General features: G+C 37.4%; 1 protein-coding gene across 1 annotated transcript in view; it reads left to right on the top strand.

Moving 5' to 3' along the window:
• Positions 1-725: 725 nt before the first annotated feature.
• The window catches only part of Tnks (tankyrase), a 142279-nt gene continuing 122600 nt past the window's right edge, over positions 726-20404 (top strand). The window contains exons 1-2 of the mRNA XM_042700029.1: positions 726-1447; positions 19099-19323. Coding sequence (XP_042555963.1) covers positions 772-1447; positions 19099-19323 — 901 coding nt within the window. The 5' untranslated portion in view covers positions 726-771. The remainder of the gene's footprint in view (positions 1448-19098; positions 19324-20404) is intronic.

Genomic DNA, 20404 nt, shown 5'->3' with positions numbered 1-20404 from the left:
AAAAAAAAAAAAAAAGCTGGAAATGGAGCTGTAGCTCAAGTAATAATTAACATTTATTAAACTATTGTTACTTCGATATTACAGAGGGGAAAGTGAGACCCAGCAGTAGCTGGCTAAATAGCTTCTTGGAATTTTACCTAGTTAGAAAACGGTTGAATCTGAATTTCAATTCTAACAATATTTTTAAAAGGGGGTTAAACAAAATATATAGAGAGTGAGAAAACTTACAGGAACAAGAGACTGGAGAAATACCTGGGGCCGGGGAAGATGGCTTCATTGTAACGATTAGGACTGACAGGTCGGTTTGTTAGTCACTTTAATCTAGCTAAATCACAATGATTAGAGGTGGGTACTGTTTCCAGTTTTCAGACCAGGACTTGACAGATGCTTGACCTGTGTTACACATCCACAGCTAGCTTTGGATCAAGGGAGGGAAGACAGGAGACTCAGGAACAGAAAGGCAGCAGGGAAAGGCAAGTAGATGGCAAGTAAGAAATCCAGGAAGTTTCCACTTGAGGCGGAGGCCGGTTCCAGCATTCAAACCTCTCCCGCGGGCCCGCCAGGCTGTCACAGATCCCGCCCCTCAATCACAAAGCCACGCCCCCTCCGCTCGCTGCTCTCGGAGCTCCCAATACTTCCCTCCTTCACTTTAACCCCGCCCACTCCGCCAGTATCATTTCCCGTGTGTCGGATGCTGATTGGCCCAGGCGTCGGAAGTGAGGGCGGGTGGTGGGGCCGTTGCCGCAGTGACAGTGCTGGGGGAGTCCGAAGATGGCGGCGTCGCGTCGCTCTCAGCATCATCACCACCATCATCAGCAACAGCTCCAGCCCGCCCCAGGGGCTTCGGCGCCGCCGCCGCCACCTCCCCCACCTCTCAGCCCCGGCCTGGCCCCGGGGACCACCCCGGCCTCGCCGACGGCTGGTGGCCTGGTCCCCTTCGCTTCCCCGCGGCACGGCCTAGCGCTGCCGGAGGGGGATGGCAGTCGGGAGCCTCCCGACAGGCCCCGATCCCCGGACCCGGTTGACAGCACCAGCTGTTGCAGCAGCACCAGCAGCACTGTGTGTACGGTCTCCGCCGTCCCCGGGGTCCCGGTGGCTTCCGTCTCATCTGCCGTCGGGGTCGCTCCTAACCCAGCCGGCGGTGGCAGCAACAATTCACCATCCTCTTCCTCTTCTCCGACTTCTTCCTCGTCTTCCTCTCCGTCGTCCCCTGGATCGAGTTTGGCCGAAAGCCCCGAGGCGGCTGGAGTGAGCACCACAACAACTTTGGGGCCTGGGGCCGCGGGGCCCGGGACGGGGGTCCCGGCGGTGAGCGGGGCGCTTCGGGAACTGCTGGAGGCCTGTCGCAATGGGGACGTGTCCCGGGTGAAGAGGCTGGTGGACGCCGCGAACGTGAACGCTAAGGACATGGCTGGCCGGAAGTCTTCTCCCTTGCACTTCGCGGCAGGTCAGAGACGAACGGTTTATTAAGAGTCTGGGGGGGGGATGTTGGGGGGGGGAACCGAGTGGTCGGATGAAGAAAAGTAGTTATTATGATGGGACAAAATGGGGGCGTGGCTATGGCTCTTTAACACCTCGTCGGAAGACCAGAGGCTACTTTCTTCAGTTCGCGCGGGGTGGTGGGGGCGTGGAAAGTGGGGCGGGGGGGATGTGCGTGCGAATCCATTCTTCAGTGTTTTGCAAAATGATAACTTACTTAAAAACTCCCTGTGGCACGGGTGGTCTCTGGATAGGGATCAACTTTCTCACTTGTGCGTGTGGAGCCAACCCCTTAGATTTGGGTAGCGCCCGTTGGGTCGTTTGTGTGCTAGTTTCCACAAAGTTAACGTCCCTTGGCGATTGCCCAAAATAAGTTTAATGCAATGCAACAAGTGTTTAAGTCCTTACCCGTAGCTTTAATATTAATAACACACTAGAAGTCGTATGTGGAGTGGAAGAAACAAGTTGACATTCTAGCTGGAGAGACCAAAGTGAGCCTTTATGAAACAACTGGGAAAAGAATTTTTGGATGCATTTCCCTAAGGGAAAGAAAACAGGCTTCGAAGTTGTGGACACTGCTGTTGTAGTTTATTCACAACTCAGTTCCTTAGTTTTCTCCTGGGCGTGAGATGATAGAGTAAGTTCCAAGTTTCTGGCACATGTATTATTCAGAAACAACGTGTGAATGTCTAAGCTCTGTACCCCACATTTGTCTTTGTCTTTATATATATATTTAAAGCAAGTAGATAACTGACTTTCAGAAACAACTTATATATGTTTATATTATAGAATGACTTGGGGAGGGAAGGGATAGGTAGGGAACAGAATGATGAAAGGAGTGACACTGATCAAGATTCGCCGGGGGACCTAAATGAATATGTGAAATTGTAACCCCTGGTACAACCATTTGAAAATTAACAAAATAGAGAGATACAGACTAAAAGCACTGTAATCTCATTGTTCAATTATGTCCTATTGAAATTAAAGGTAATATCAATACTAGAAACATTACATGTGTGTACTTATGTTATATATTATAAAGTTAAAATAGGACTGAAAGATACAAAATAAAAGTACCCCCCCCCCCTTACAAATACATACTGTGGATCCAGATGCCCTCTGTCAGGTTTCTTGTCACTCAATGTAAGTGACAGAACTTTATGTACTACTTAGTTTTTATTCCAAATCAGAAGATACTGCCTTCCTCATTTTACAGAAGAAAATGTGAGACACATATTGTTTAGATAAGTCTGGAGTCGCTCAAAAAGTAGTGGATTTATTGTGGATTCAGGCAGTTTGAGTTTAGAACTTGTGAAATCAAGCTTAAACTTTGGTAATTTATTCCTAGGTTAAGGTCACTTTGCATTTTTGTGAGGAATTTTTTTTTGGGGGGGGATAAGTAATTGACAAGCTTATGTACAAGAATTGCTTTCACATATTTCTTACTGTAGATCGTGCTAGAGATATATTTTACAGTGTCATATATATATAAAACCAAATCAAAAGTTTCAGGAATTGTATTTTTCCTTACACATGTGTTATATTGTGATAATACACTTCATCTTGTTAGCAAATACTGTTTGAAATCCATTAATGTATAAAACAGGAAGTCATTATTAGGTCACTGGGTCCCTTCTTGATATACAGGCGCCATTGTTAGGAATGTAATGAATAGAGTCAGAACCTTAACTGATATACTGATATTCATTCATTCAGGGGTTTTGGGTGTCTTTTTTTTTTTTTTTTTTTGAGAGAGAGAGTCTCATGCAGGCCAGGCTGGCCTTCAAACTTTAGATCTTTCTACCTCAGCCTCCCTAATGCTGAAACCACAAGTGGGGGTAACCACACCCAGCTTCTTTTTCTTTTAGGCTACATGAAAAACAAGTCCTAATTTTGTAAATCAACCAAAGTTACGAACTTTTGCATACTGTTTCCTATATTGCTTCACATATCTTGTCATTCTTTATCATATTTCTTTATAAATGATCACTAACAAGTGTAACTAAGTTATATTTCTGTATTAATATATTTGTTTAGGATAAGTCATACATAAAATAGGTCTTGTCTTCTAAACCACATCTTCTATTTGCTACGTTACTTTTAATTCTCATCTAGAGCTCCATGTGTACCCAGATGAGCTAGAATGCAAACAGTAAAACTATAGTTATGTTGTAGTTTTGAGACCTGCCTTTTTAGAAAAAAAATTGTTCAGTTATTGGAGAGAGACAATTATAAAATTCTCCATGATACAGAAACAGAACAGTTTATCCCACTTTCGTGTTTGTGTGCATAATATAAAGTCTTGTGAAAGTTTGTTTACATCATGTGCAGGATGAGTAGTTTAATTTTTAGTTAACTGTTAGTTGGTTATACTAGTCATTGAAGTGTCATGGAATAACTGGATTGAAGACAGGAAATTGGTAAAATTCTTGGATGAAAGGTTTAAAATTTTCAGTGTAGTTCCACAAATTTCTTACTGCTTATAAATCATGTGTTAAATACTGATATAACTTTTGAGTGGCAGATGCTTCTTAACTTCATGGAGTTTATAGTGTAGTAAGGAGGCTTAAAGAACAACAATAAGAACTCCACAAAACTTGTAACTTTGAGTGATAGGAAAACACATTTTATTGTTTTCTTTGGAGTGTGTCATAGGGCTGTTATTTTGGGTTTGGATTAGTTAGAAAGTCTTTCTTGATAAAGTTTTTTAAAGCAGGATTTGAAGGATATGAGACTAAGCTAGCCAAGCAAATGATAGAAGGACTAATAATAACTAATTCCTTTACTTCTATTTACAAATGAGTTTACAGTTCTATAACATGAAATGAAACATTTTTAATGACTGTAGCAATAATATTAAGCTATATTTAAAATAATTTTGACTTTGTTTTATAAAGTTAAATTTTATTGTAAAGGTGATGTACAGAGGGATTGCAATTATATAAGTACATAAGTACATGTACATTATGTACATGAGTACATTTCTTTTTGAACAATGTTACCTACCTCCTCTTTCATTTTCTCCCACTTTTCCTCCCCACTCTTGGCTTTATTTTTATTACAATAATAGGTACCGTATTCTTTCTAGCAGAATTGTAGAACAACAGTATTAATTGGAATCATCCCAACCTCAGAACATAATCTTCATTTTCTGAAGTTGACATAAATTCACAAAATATTAATTCATTCTGAACTACTGTTTCTAATTATCTAATAATGCAGTTTGTGTGTGTGTACCACAAGCATGTAGGGCTTGAACTCAGGCTTCACACTTTTGCTTGGCTTTTTCTTCTCAAGGCTGGTGCTCCTGGAACATGAATCCTATTTCTCCTTTCAGTTTTTTACTGGTTATTTGGAGATTACAGTCTCTGGAATTTGTTGCCCAGTCTGGCTTTGAATCTGGATCCTCAGATCTCAGCCTCCCCAGTAGTTAGGATTTTACAGCTGTGAATCACTGGCTCCTTACTGATGGGCTTTTTTTTTTTTTTTTTTTTTTTTTAATTGTTGACTAGAGTTTATATGCGACCTTCTTATATAGATATGACCCTTGGTTCTAGTTTCCTATTGTTCACTGTATAGTACTCAAAGAACTTTTTAAAATAGCCAATTTGGAGTGATAGCATCCTAGGTTATAGTTGTGATACTTATGCTAAAGGACCAATGTAAGTCTGATAAAGTCTTTTTTATAGGATAAGGTCAAATGAGATTTTTTTTAAACAAGGCTTTAACAAAGATTCTGAGATTTCATAGTAGTTTAAATTGAAGAAATGTTGAAATAGTATTCCTGGTGGTAAATGTTACTTGTGTTATAGTATGAAATACAAGTTATTTTAGTATCAGAACTACTGAAATTTGTATTCCAGTTTTGTTTTCTTTTGATTTGGGTAGTATCTACTACAACACATGCTTTACCCTACAATGATTGCTCAACTCATTCCCGAGTTTTTAGCAGCACAAATGATTTTTTTATATTTGTTTTTTTGTCTAGTAAAAATCAGGGTATCTTTTAGACTGTTGCCTATCAGTGGATAAGAAAATGAGACTATGCTTCAGTTCTAGGTGGGAATTTTTTTTTTAAATATATTTTTATTGTGAAAACAGAGGGGTTACAATTACCTGGGTAAGATAATGAGCACATTTCTTATCAAGCATTGTAGCCTCCTGCTTTGTTTCCCCTTCCCATCCCTTCCTATTGTTCCTCCCCCCCCCCCCCCCACCAAAGTTGTAAAGTTCGTTTTTGGACATAAGGACTTGTACATCTCATTGTTGCAATGGGTCCTCCTGTATCCCTGGTTTAACAATTTGTTTTTTCCCTTCCCCTCCACATATACCAACATCATATATAGTGAAAGCAGGGGTTGTATCTAGGTGGGAATTGTTTTGAACGTTTTTATACTTTGGTAAGGTTCCCTCCCTCCTTGCCTTCCTTCCTTCCTTCTTTCTTTTCCATCTTTTCCTTCTCCTTTTTTGAGACAGACATCCAGCCTGTCCTTGAACTTTCGGTCTTTTTGCCTCAGGCTTCCTGCTTTATACCACTTTGCTTGACTCCTTGGTAATCCTTTGAAGCCCATGTTCTACCTCGGGGTTGAAGGGTCTAATTGCGTAATAGAAGAAAAGAAATTACTTTCTTCCTAGACTTAAAAATGTTGATTGTAAATGGTTTTTAAAACCTTTTTGGGGAGATGATTCTGGTGTTTGTACTCAGGCCTTTTGATTGCTGAGCAAGTGCTCTGTTTATTTTTCCTACAGGGTCTTGAGTTTTTGACCTAGGTTATCTCAGTGATTCCTCTACCTTCACCTCTTGTGTAGCTAAGATTGTCAGTGTCTGCCTCACTACAGTACTTGCCTTGTTTGTAAAAACACAGATGTTTTGCCTGGCCTGGCCTCCATGATCCTCCCATTTCTGCCTTTCAAATTATGATTACCTAGTGTTTTCTTAAATCTTACACTTTCTTTAAGGAATTTCTTTTTAAACTTACATAGAATGTCTGGTTAGAACTATGTGTGAAATGTCTCTTTTTTTGCTTTAATGATATTCATGGGAAGTGAATGATTTACAGAATACATTTTCTACTTTTGAGATATTATATAAATGTTTCTCCAATAGTGAAAAGTTGGTAACAAGCCAAGTGTTAAACTGTAGAGAAATATATTATAGAGTTGTTACTGTATATTATCTACCAGTATATTAATCTATCAGTCTTTCTTTAAGTGCACATACATGTAAATTAGAAACACCTGTGCAGCTGCTCTGACCATGCCTATCATTATCTAGAGTTTACTATTGTTTAAAGATTTGATCAAATCATGCAAGTATATTCATCGAGTTTTGACAAATGCAAAACACTCACATTAGTCAAACCAGCACAGAAAATCATAACCTCAACCTTCTCTTATGTCCTACCTGATCCTTGTCTCTGCTTCCGCCTCAACTACGTTAGAGAGCAAAATCTGCCTATTTACAAGTTCCTATAAATGGAGCACTTAGTATTTTTTCTGTAAAATTTTATATATGTAGCCTGTATTAGAAGTTTCTAGCTACCATAGAATAGATTTCATCAGATAAATATACTATAGACTGTTAGCAAAATGCAGTTCTTTGAAAGTGGTGGTACTGAGGTCTGCCTCTGTTTTCACTGGGCAGTTCACATCATGGAAATTGACTTAAAGATATCTTTCTTCAAGTGAGAAAGCAAGACAAAGTGAACAAAATGGAATCTCAGAAGTGTTATCCAATCTCAGAAGTGTTATCATACTATTTTTGTCTGTTCATTAGAAGGAAGTCAGTAGGTCCAGCCCAAACACAAGGGGAGGGAATCCCAAAGCCAAACCCAGTCATCTATTTATCTACAATTACATTTTGAGAAGTACTTCATTTGTGTGTGAACACCCACCAGAGTGTGCTTACGCAGTCTTCCATGGTGCTGTTCAAAGGTCTTCAGGGTCACTATCTGATCTTTCTTTTCCTGTGATAACAGTTCCTTTTGGAATATGTTCCAAAGGCCCAGCCTAAGGCTCTGTTCTAGTAAAATAGGCAGTATATTCTAAAAAATGATCAAAAGCACAGTGTAGTAAATACATAAATCAGGAATGTAGTAACTTATGATCCTTATCAAGTCCTGTGCCCTGTCCACAGTTGTAAGTGCTCCAGTTTTATATGATTAGTAATAGCACCATCCCCACAAACATGGGAGTAATGTGTTATGCTGTGATTGTACTGGTGTCATTGTTAGAGTTTTTTTTTTTAGCATTATAACTGTATGGGACTACTGTCAGGTAAACATTCTGTTCTTAACCTCAGCATCCTTAATCCAGCCTCTTTAGCTTCTTTAGGAAAACTAGACATCATTAGTTTTTAGACTTAAGAGTTTAAAGTGTTAAGTTTTTCTCTAAGTCATTGCTTTAACTGATTTGAACTCTGGGCCTGGGCATTGTCCCTGAGTTCTTAAGTTCAAGGCTAGTGCTCTACCACTTGAGCCACAGCACCACTTCTGGTTTTTTGGTGGTTAATTGGAGATAAGAGTCTCCATGACTTTCCTGTCTGGGCTGGCTTTGAACTTCGATCCTTAGATCTCAGCCTCTTGAGTAGTCAGGATTACAAGCGTGAGCCACTGGCGCCCATCTTAACTGATTTTTTAAAGTGTTATGTTTCTATTACCATTTGGTTTGAAGTGTTTTCTAATTTCCTTTGTGGTTTCTTAGCCTTTAAAGAATTTCATCAATATGTTTTTTAATTTTTAAAATTTTGGAGTTTCCAGATGTTATTATTTTTGTCTAATTAATTTTGCTGGGGTAAAAAGACATATTGTATTAATTCAGTCTTTTCAGATTTACTGAGCCTTAGGTGCTCAAGATAACTAATTTTTAAAACTCACTTTGCTTTCAAGTGATAGAAGAAAGTTTTGTTTTTGTGTGTTTTTCTGTGAAGGCTTCATCAGATTTCCAAGATTGCTTTTTCCCCTTAGTGAATTGCCAGGTTCTTGGTGGAAACTTGTTTTGCCTGCTTGTTCAGGTATCTGTTTATAGAATTCAAGTAGCATGACGTTAACCTTTTTTTTTCCTTGAGGTTCTCCTCCCCCCCCCCCCCCCCCCCCCCCCCCCCCCCCCCGCAGTCCTGGGACTTGAACCCAGGGCCTGGAAGCTATCATTGAGACACTTTGTGCTCAAGGTTAGCGTTCTACCACTTGAACCACAGCCACTTCCAGAGTAGTTTATTGGAGATAAGAATAGAATCTCTTGGGCCTTTCTGCCCCAGGCTGGCTTCCAGCCTCGGATTCTCAGATCACAGCCTCCTGAGTAGCTAGGAGTGAGTACAAGCATGAGCCATCAGTGCCCAGCTCAGAGGTTTTCTGTTTTTGTTTTTGTTTTGTTTTTGACAGCTCCTTATTCCCTTTAAACAAATTAACCTTTTCCCCACTTAATTAGCCCGAGGAAAGGGAGAAATAAAGAACTGTAGTTGGTGGCAGCTGTTCCTTTTTTTTCTGGCTGGTAACTTTTTTTTTTCCTGTTCTATGATACATATTTAAAAGTGAAGAAATATTTGGTAGTTAGCAGATGGATTTCCCTTTCTACAAGTTCAAACCGGTTAAAAAAAAATTAAAGGCGCTTTAAATTGATCAATTGTCTAAGAAATCTTAAGTTTTCATATCATCACTTATAAAGGAAACTTCCCAATGTACAGTTAATTATAATTATTTTTTAAAGCTATTTAGGGTATGATGTGTACCCAGGAGTTTCTGAAAAAAATCAGATGCATGTGTTCTGATACATTCAGGGGAGCCATTTTGTTAATGAGTTCCTCTCCACCTTGTTAATGAGTTATGTGTGTTCACCCTTCCCCAGTGCATTAGGCTCTTCTCTTGTTGCGATTGGAATTTTTTTTTTTTTTTTGTTGGTCAGGGGCTTGAACTCAGGGCATTGTCTTTGAGCTCTTTCACTCAAGGTTATTGCTCTACTACTTTAAGCCACAGCTTCACTTCTGGTTTTCTAATGGTTAATTGGAGATAAAGAGGTAAAGAATCTCATGGGAACTTTCCTGCCTAGGTTGGTTTTGAACGGTGATCCTCAGAGCTCAACCTTCTGAGTAGCTTGAATTACAGGTGTGAGCCACTAGCACCTGGCAGTTTTTGTAGGCTTTTTGGTTGTTTTCTGTTTTGTTTTTCTTTTTAGAAATAAAAATAACAGTATTGAAGTTAATGACATTTTAGCTATTTTAAAATTAATGTCTTATGTTTCTTCTTTGCAGAAAAATATTTCCACTGAGAATAAAAGATTTCTTTTGAACTAATATTTAGAGAAAACAATTAAAAACTTGATTATCTTTTCTACTCCTCAAAATATACTCCACAAAAAATTAGCAATAGAATAATGTAACTGTAGTCTGTTGCAATCTTATGAAAGCCTATAGGTGTTCCTTACATATTTGAATCAGGGAGCTTTTAAGTTAACACTTTTGGTTTCTGATTTTTCTAAAATGTATTATAATTTTTATATATCAATCTCCTTTATCATTAAAGAACAAGGTCACAGAGCTATTTAGTGATAGACGACATTGAAATCCAGATGTGGTTGTTTAAAATTTTTTTTGGCCTGAGCTGCTGACTTGGAAGTTGGCAGCACTGAGGAATAAAATCTGTTGAGTTATTTTGTCATTTGACAGTTTTTGTGCTTTCTCAAATTGGTTTTCTCATGGTACAAGTAATTGTACAAGTTTGGAAATACAAAAGAACAAATATTTTGTAATCTTAGTCATTTAAGTCAGCCAGTAGTAATTTAAGGCATGTTCTCTCTAACCCTTTTCTAAGCATTGAGTGTAAAACTTGCCAGTATAAGTAGACCACTGCACATTGTAAATATTATAATATTGGAGTACAATATTTATTGTACTCAATACAATATTTATTGTATTGAAATCTTTGAGGAGCCTCCTGTTTAGATGGAAAAGGGATATTTTAGCTAGTCTTTCAGACTGCTGTAAATATTAAGGAAATCATGCTGGATGCTAGTGGCTCACACCTGTAATCCTTGCTAGTCAGGAGGCTGAGATATGAGGATCATTGTTCAAAGCCAGCCCAGGCAGGAAAGTCTGGAAGTGGCGCTGTGGCTCAAGTGGTAGAGCAGTAGCCTTGAGCTGAAGAGCGCAGGGACAGTGCCCAGGCCCAGAGTTCAAGCCCCACGACCGACCAAAAAAAAGAAAAAATTAAGGAAACCTTGAAGATAAAAGTTTTCTATATGTTTTGATTCATGGAAGCACAGTACATAAAATATATAGGAGTCACAAGTATATGATACTAGATTGTACACTTAATATGATTAATATGGTAAATTTTAAGACTATTGTCACAATTCAAATGAAAAATAAAGGGAGGTAACATAGTATTTTGTTAGTAGTAGTTTTAGGGAGAACCTTTGTGTTACTATTACTAACATTATGGAAAACAACTCCTAGTAATGTTGAGGACATCCTTTTATTTCATTTCTTCTATCAATTCCCTAGAGTGACTCTAGCACTTTTCTGGCACTGTCCCTAAGTGGTTTTTGTTTTTGTTTTTTGTTTTGCTTCTTTTGCTCAAAGCTAGCATTCTACCACTTGGCTTTTTCCTTTTTCTTTTTGTTAAGTGGATCTAAGTGTCTCACTGACTGACTTTCCTTTTTTGGGTTGGCTTTAAACCCTGACCTTCAGACCTTAGAATTACTGGCATAATCCACCAGTGGCTCTAGAAATGTTCCTTCTCCCCCCACCCCTCATGTATATATACCTATCATTTACTTTATAGTAAATTTGTTTTATGTTATGTAATTAATAGCAACAATAATATAGAACCATTAGTACAGCATATTGTAGTAAATACTATGGGAATGTAACCTTTTTCATCTCAGTATTTCCTTATTAAGTTGAGAACTTTAATTTTTTCCCCTCAATTTGGAATATGTGAGAGTTTTTTGGCTTATCTGAGTTATCAGGGTCTCTTTCTGGAGCTTTGAGATCATTTTGTTAGCATGCTTTTGAGGATCTGATGGAATGATGGAAGGCATGGACATGCTTTAATATTTGAACACCATTTTTTTTCCCCCATGCTGAGGCCTGAACTCAGGGCCTGGGTGCTGTCCCTGAGTTTTGTTGTTGTTTTTTTTTTTTTTTTTTTTTTGCTCAAGGGTAGCACTCTACCAGTAGAGCCAAAGTTTTACCTCTGACTTTTTTTAGTAGTAAATTGGAAATAAGAATCTCAGAGACTTCCTCCAGCTGGCTTCCAACCATGACTCTCAGATCTCAGGCTCCTGAGTAGATAGGATTATAAGTGTGAGCCACTGGTGCCAAACTGAAAACCAAATTTTAACAAGTTTCAGAGGAGATCATAAATTTCCTGAAGCAGTATAACCATGAGTCTCAAGCTTTACATGGCAGTTACCTGGAGGATTTGCTAAAACAGGGTTGGGCCACAATTCCAGCATTTCCTATTTATAATGAAGCCTGATAATTTGAATTTTTAAAAATTTTATTGTCAAAGTGATGTACAGAGGGGTAGTGATTACATTTCTTGTCTAATGTATTACCCCTTCCCTCATTTTTCTCCCTCTTTCCCTCCCCCCACCAAGAATTTGAATTTTTAATAAAGCATAAGATTGCTGATACTTTCTAAGAGCAGTGAATCTTAACTCTGGATCAATTTGTTCTGGAGATAAAAGTGTTCTGGAGATACTTCAGAATCAGGTGAGAATCATTACTTGAGGACATATCAAACCTAGTGAAGACTCAAGTCTAGTGAGATTAAATGCATTTAATATTTATGCAAATTTATGATTTCAAAAGTATTTTGATAGTTGGTACTATTTATGAGCTTATAAGGAAGTTTTTATCTATGAGGAAAAAACAGGCTTAATATTTTTGATATTGGAATGATATAAGACTTCGATTCTGAATCTAAAATGAAATAAGTGTAATAGCTGAAAGCTTTATGACAGTGCTCCACACGTAATCCTAGAGTTTTTTGCCTGTAGGTTTATGTCTTACTATAAACTTTCTTCTCTAAAAGGTTGTACTTTTTCATATTCATAACCAGCCATAAGTTTTTAAAAATGAAATTTGTCATATATACAGAAATGCGCAACAAATCAGTGCTGTGGATTTGACTCAAGTTCTAGAACACCTGCCTAACAAATGCAAAGCCCTGATTTCAAGTCCCAGTACCTCCAAAAAAAGTTCACAAATCATAAGTTGTGCAAAAAGCAGTCTAACAAAGTGAATACACATGATTGTGACTAGTACCTAAGTCAAGCATTAGAACATTACTGGCCATTCACAAGCCCCAAGGTGTATCTAACCCTTTACCACCTACAGATTAGTTTTTGTCTGTTTTTGGTATTTATATAAATGGTATTAAATATTTGTTACTATTTTGTGTGACATTCAGCTATCTAATCTAGTTGTAGTTTATTTTCATTGGTGTATAGAATTCTACTACTTATTATAGATGAGCATTTGGATAGTTTCTATTGAATACATAGTTTTTACGTATTTACTATGTATTTATCAAATAATGTAGTCTATTAAATATGTATTTTATGTATTGAATACATACTTTTTGTGTATTCACTGATGTGAATTATAGACATTCAATGTTTATTCCTATATACATTTTGTTTATCTCTAATCGACATCATTTAGTACACATTTCTTTTTTTTTAATTTGTATATCTGAAGGCATTGATTTTTTTCTTTAACAATTGCTATTTCCAATTCAATTATCTTTTTTTTGCTTTTTGATGGTTTATATTTTCTATGCTTATTATAGTCATTGCAAAGATGAAATTGAACATTCCTTTATTTTTATAGCAGGTTATGTTTTCTTTCTGAAGTATTTAAAATTTTCTTTGCATTTGATATTGTTAGATTTTGCTATAATGTGTATGTCAATTCTGCTTAACATTCTACACACTCATAACCTGGACTATTGTATTTCCCATTAATTATGAGAGGTTCTGTTATTATTTTTGCAGTGCTTTCTCCCCATCCTCCATCTCTTTCCAGTCTCTTCTCATTCTCTCCATTTATCCCTTTCACATACCTTGTGGCAGAGTTCTTTATGGGTTTAGGCTTGGGGTGGGATTGGTGTAACCCTTTGTTTTAGGTTTTATTCTTTCTGGAAGCTTGGGAGAAATAGACATACCTCACAGTAAAGAGTCACTGAAATGGTGATTGTTCCACACCTTTATCTCAGTTTTCTTAGCCCTTTTCTTCCAGGTCCTATCACTTTTTTTGCAATTACCCAGTTTGTAGCCAACCTGTACTGTGTGCTCTCTGTTATTCTCTTATTCTTTGGCTAGAAAGGGGCAGGAAATTCTGCTTCTACAATAGGGAGACAATGTAGCAAAGTTCAGGAGTGAAAGCTGTTTATCCTCTATAGAGAATACCTAATCTTTTGCCATTATGCTAATTTTTCTTTTCACAATGAAACCTAACCTTTTTTTTTTTTTCTACCTAAGAAATCATTTCATACAGTGTTTTAATGTTTGTTTATTTACTTTTATGACAGACTTGGGCTTGAACTGACCTGTGGGCACTGTTTTTGAGGTATTTTTGCTCAGACCAGCACTCTACCACTTTGAGTCACTATACCACATCTGGCTTTTTGGTAGTTTATTGGTCTTACCAGCTTTCCTACCCTGTCTTCCAATTGCTATCTTCAGATCTCAGCTTCCTGAGTAGCTAGGATTTAAGGTGTGAGCCACCTGCACCTGGCTATGTTTGTTTATTTTTAAGCTTTGCTGGTCCTTTTGCTTCTGTTAATTTTTCCATTGGTTTTAGGGAGGGCACATTCTTTTATTTATAATGCTTGATTAAATACTTTTACCTAAGCATGTTTAACTTTTTCTAATCAAGTTATATAAAATGGAAAAAATTAATCACTGCTTGCTTTTGACTACAGATAAATCTATGCAGCATCACAAATCATTTTGTTGTTTACTAAAATTATTTTCAAAACAACAGGAAATATATTTCCCTTTGTGACTTCTGATTAAGCAATCAAAAGCTAACATATAATGATTAAAAGCTATTATGGCTATTATTGAAATTGAAAAAGAAGCAGTTTATGACTGAATATTAAGTAGAAAATAAGCTTTTATTTATCACAGAATATTTATCATAAAGTAGCAGAAATCTCTTACTAGTTATCTGGATAGGGCTGTGTGTGTGCGTGTAAGTTTTTTCACTATAGCTTTGATAGTAGTTCAGCTGGGAGAATCACCTTTTAACAATGACTTTGCTTACCACATCAGTTTAAAATACTCTCAGCATCTTAAGTTTTCCTCAGTTTACTAAATTTTGGAAGTCAAACTTATAAGTGATAAGCTTTTTTTTAGAATTACAAATTTTAATATTAGCCAAGCTTGTTTCTTTGAAGCTTTAATTCTAAAATGCTGAACATAAGTGAAACAACTTTCTGTTTCTGCATGTAGACCTGGCAATATATACCAATGACCCATATTGGATAGTAAAACATTTTTTGGATGGCCTTTGGATGGCCCCAGGCTTCTTGGGTTTCCACATATCAGATCTGGCCATTCACCCCCAAACACTAAATAAAGGGATATGAGAAGGGCGACGAGAAAGGAGATATTTCATGGCACAGATATGCCATGGAAAGATAGCACTTCAGCTGTCTTCAGCTGTCTTGAAGGTTCAGACATGAGAAGGTTCAGAAACTAGGGGAAAGGGAGGAAAGGTATGAATAATTATTATGGTTGATGATCTAGTTTTGGGAGGAATTCCAGAGAAGTTTCTGTTACTGTCATCACTAATCAGGATAAATAAGTCATCATTGCCTATTGGGTGGCCTGTTCTGGGGAGCTCTGGTGTTCTGTTTAGGTAGTTTGGGTCTTTTTCTTAAAGATGTTATGATCTAGTCCTGTCCTCAGAACACAAACTGATTGTGAATCCACTGAAGAGAGAACGGCTTAGGACAAGGACACTTAAAAAATGGAGGTAGGAATGCTAAACTTTTCTCCTGTTTTTAGTTATTTGATGGACCCAAGTAAGTTGTCATTGTTTTTCAGGAAAAGCGGCTTTTACATTGGCTGCACACCTTTTAAAATTAGAATAGGAAAATTAAGTATATTTTACTGGCTATGTTATGAATTTATATTTTCTTCACAGTACCAGAATTTCTACATAGTATATTTAAATTTTTTCGTTTTATATGTGGCATAGTATCATTTTTATTGAGCGTTTAGGGGAAGGTGGCTCAGTGGTAGAGTGCTTGCCTTGCATGCATAAGGACCTGGGTTTGATTCCTCAGCACCACATAAGGAGAAAAAGCCAGAAGTGGGGCTGAGGCTCAAGTGGTAGAGTGCTAGCCTTGAGCTGAAGAGCTGAGGGACAGCACCCAGGCCCAGAGTTCAAGCCCCACGACTGACAAAAAAAAAGAAAGAAAGAAAATGTCAAAGTTTAACAACTTGTATTTAATTTAGCAGTTGGGGAGGAGTTATTCTTCAAAGTGAACTTTTTATAGTTACCACTTGACCCTTCTGCAAAGGACACACAAACTGAGTTGCTCAAACTAAAATCCTTGGTACACTCATCATTGCTTTGGAAACTATCCTGGTTCTGTCTTCCTTGACCCATCTGTCCAGTTCTGTGTCACCATCAGTTCTTGCCCAGACAGTGGTATATATTTTTTAACTGTTTTCTTCTGATTTTACTCTTAACTGCTTCTGTTTATTTGTTTAATTAATTTTGAGACAGTGATACCTAGCCAATAAGACCCAAAACTCAAGCTCTCAATCATAATAGCTCCCTTCATAGTTCTTAGAGGCTTGCACTACTACACCAGACTCTAATTTATTTTATTTCTAAAAATTATTAATTTTGTTTATTTTTGTGCCATTCCTGGGGCTTGAACCCAAGGTTTGGGCTCTGTCCCTCTATCCCTCAGCTTTTTTGCTTACTTCTTATGCCATAGCTTGTAGTTAATTGGAGATAAGAGTCTCCAGGGCTTTTCCTCCCCAAGCTGGCGCCAAGCCATGATCCTGAGATCTCAGCCTCCTGAGTAGCTAGGATTACAGACACCAGACATGAGCACCTAGCTCCAATTTATTTTTACATAGCTGGCTAATAATCTTAAACAGATACTCAAATAGAATAAAGTAATTTCTTTTGTAAATGACTTCTCATATACTTACAATAGAAGTCTAAAATTTTAACTATAATTTATAAAACTGTTATATACTCTTACTTATTCTCCCCAAATTCTTCACTATTTTTGTTTGAGGCAGCTGCTTAACTATAAAAGATATGATTTTTCAGCCTGTTTTTATAGGTGGACAAAGTATTTTTGGCTCAAGTAGAGAGGCAGTTCCTTTTTAATAATAAAAAGGCTAAGGGAAGAGCCCCCCCTTTTTTTTTTTTTTTGGGGTCCAGTCATGGGGCCTGAACTCTGGGCCTGGGTGCTGTCCCTCAGCTCTTCAGCTCAAGGCTAGCACTCTACTACTTGAGCCACAGCGCCACTTCCGGCTTGTTTTTTTTCTTCTGCTTATGTGGTACTGAGGAATCGAATCCAGGGCCTCAAGCATGCAAGGTGAGCACTCTACCACTGAGCCACCTTCCCAGCCCAGCCCTTTTCTTCTGTAAAGGCTTCTTGTTGTATCTCCATTTCTGATGTCTAGGTTCTATTCTTGTCTGAGTAAGTAGGACAACCATGAGGTAACCAACAAGTGGAAGGGAGTACCCAGATTCTAAGGATGTCTGTGGAAAGAGTCTTAATGGGCTCCTAATAACTATTGCTAGGCTGCTCAGTGAGCCTGGGTTGCCTCTTTCAGACAAGTTGTGTGAGACAAATGAATCCTTCCTGTAGTTGGCTGTTGTAACTTGGAACTGAATGCGTTCTTATCAGATATAAAAGGACCTACACAATCAAGGCTTTACCTGTCTTTCTGACCTCATCTTACCACCTCTGCTGTTGACTGGGCTCTAGCCACATTAAACTGGCTACCTAACAAATGCTTGCTCACTTCCAAATTCTGCCATGACTGAAAGGCTGTAAGTGACCTGATCCTGTTGACTCTTCTAATGTATCATTGCCTTCTTTATTACAGTAGCAACAAACATATTAAGATAATCATATCTTGTTCTTCATATTGGATAAGAAAAGTACCCATGATACAGTGGAAGAATAGAATAGTGATGGTAGAGGGAAGAAGAATATGTTCAAATCATAAAATTAAATAGAACTCATCTTCTGTAAATTTGGGCCAGTATTTAAAAACAAGTCACAGGTGGTGATTATTGTATTAGCATGTTCCCTATACTTGTAGTTCCAGTGACTAACAGAATTTAGTTATTTTCACTCAAAATTATCAGCTTCATTTGCAGGGTATTGTGCACAGAGACATTGTAATTCATAGCCATGGAAACATAGCTTTACTTTGGAGACATGTACTTCATATTTGCGTTTCCTGAGTGAATGAATTTCTGTAGCTAGCAGGAGGACATATCTTGAAATGAATCTCTACTTTCTTTACTATTTTCTACATGGTTCTCACTTATTTAATATATGCATAAATGGAAGAAGAAGACACGATTCTTTTACTGCCTTTTAGTTTTCTGCTAACATTACCTAGTCAGTAATAGCATGGAGGCAGTGATATCTAGCCAATCAGATCTAATGAAACATAAAAGGGGAAAATCATTAACAAATATGATCTTTTAAAGATGCTAATATGCAGTTTCCCATTGTGATGTAGATTGTAATGTTATTATTAACATTCATCTTACTTTAAAATTAATGACCATTTTTGCCTTGTGTTGATTTCACTAAATCCTAATCATACTGGCTTTTGCCTAATGCTGCTGGTCCTTCACTCCTTGGTTTGTCCTCCCTGGTGTAATTTACTTTTCCAGTTGTTTGCCTGTACTGTGTTTGAGAACCTATCTAACCTGGCCTTTTCTGTAAGAATATTATAACACTTCTTACCAGTGTTCTGATTCTGAATTCTCTGATGCCCACATTTTCAGTTATCTGCCTCGTGGCAGACAATCCAAGGTGCATTCATTTCACTGAACAACCTATTTTACATAGTTTGGCCACCGGTTCTTCCAAAAAGAGATATTTTAGCATCTTTAGTTTTTCTTTTCAGAATCCCCTGTAACTAAACTATTACAATGTTTTTCCATTCCTTTCCTGTTTTCTAACGCTATATTGTGTTTTGTGATTTGTGCTAGATCTGGTTGTCAGCACTATTTAAGTAATCTCCGAAAATACAGAGATGAGTGTTGTAATACAGTTTTTGTCTTGTGAAGCTTAAAGAGAAAATGAGCGCCTTGAACAGGAATCTTGTCTCCTTTACTTTGTATGGTAGCAGAGATGTCCATCCAAATAACAAGTGATTAAGAACAGGTTTTTGAATTCACAGCCAATGACTAGAGCATAAACTTTCTGAATTCCATTTCTGTAGCACGAGAAGATCTGTGGGAATGAAGCTCATGCTTTTGTTTTGTTTCATCCTTTTTACTGTAAAGTACAATACTCCCGGGCATATTTGTTGATATTGTTAAAGATTTTCCAAAGACTTTTAGAAATAAAATGGACTCAGTGTACACCACATCTCTCCTGTTCTCTTTAGGTTTTGGGAGAAAGGATGTTGTAGAACACTTACTGCAGATGGGTGCCAATGTCCATGCTCGTGATGATGGAGGGCTCATCCCACTTCATAATGCCTGTTCTTTTGGCCATGCTGAGGTTGTGAGTCTGTTACTGTGCCAAGGAGCAGATCCAAATGCCAGGGATAACTGGAACTATACACCTCTGCATGAAGCTGCTATCAAAGGGAAAATTGATGTCTGCATTGGTAAGTATTATTTCATAATATAAATGTGAAGCTCACCTGGTATACAATGAGTGCTTTTCTTACCATGGTAGTGGTGTAAATACCCTCAGAATGGGTAAAGGCTTATTGCTTCTTTTAAAGGAAGTCTTTTCAGTCAAAAGGGAAATAGACAAATGATCATCTAAAACTGGTTATGCACAAGATTCACAACATTAATGCTCCAAATGCAAGGAAAATACCAACTGATATAGAACTAAATACCAACTGATGTAGAACTAAATTTTGATGAATTACTCCTGTCAGATTTAATATACAGACTCTTCATAGAAAGACTGCAGGCTGTTGATCCTCTTATCAATGAAGAACTATTCTAAAGAACAAATTCTTAATGAATTGATGACATATTTGGATACTATATGTGATAGAGAAAATCCTCCTGTGTTAAAGCAAAAGCCTTTAAGTTGCTAAAATTCAACACTAGCCAGTTAGTACTGGAAAGCTCTGAGCATGTATTTTGAATGCAGTAGTTCGAACTTAGTATTTTTAATATGTGCCTAGAGAGAAAATAATTTCAGACCAAAATGAACTTTTCAGCCATTTGAAGTGCCTAAGTCATATGAATTTATATTCAGCAGCATTTCTGATCTGCTTATGTGTCTATTTATTCTTGTGTTACTGTGTTAAGCTTTTAAACTCTGAAATCTACTAGTTAACCTCTAGAGGACAAGCGTACTTTCTCCTGAGTGTCTTCAGTTTCAAGATGATAAATGATGATTTAGCCCAAGGCAGATCGAGTTAAGTAATTGTTGTCTTTCTGAATAATAGCCAATTCATTATAATTGTTTTCTATATGCTAAACTTGAAATACATGTCATTTTAAAATATGTACTGATAGTACCATTATTAAGACTTTCTCCTAATAGTGATTATTCCTTCTTCTTAAACACCTATTCTAGCCTCCAACATATTTGTCAGTTTTTCTGAAATTATAATGCCTTAATAACATTCTCTGTTGTTATCCTTTGTCACTTTATTGCTTTGAGCCTTTGAATGTTTTGGCCTTAGAGCTCCTTAACACATTTCGTTTTCAGTTGATTCTCTC

The sequence above is a fragment of the Dipodomys spectabilis genome, unplaced genomic scaffold, assembly GCF_019054845.1.
Source record: "Dipodomys spectabilis isolate Male_0828 unplaced genomic scaffold, ASM1905484v1 ptg000009l, whole genome shotgun sequence".
In the NCBI taxonomy this organism is placed as follows: Eukaryota; Metazoa; Chordata; class Mammalia; order Rodentia; family Heteromyidae; genus Dipodomys; species Dipodomys spectabilis.
This window is presented reverse-complemented; position numbering and strand designations above follow the sequence as displayed.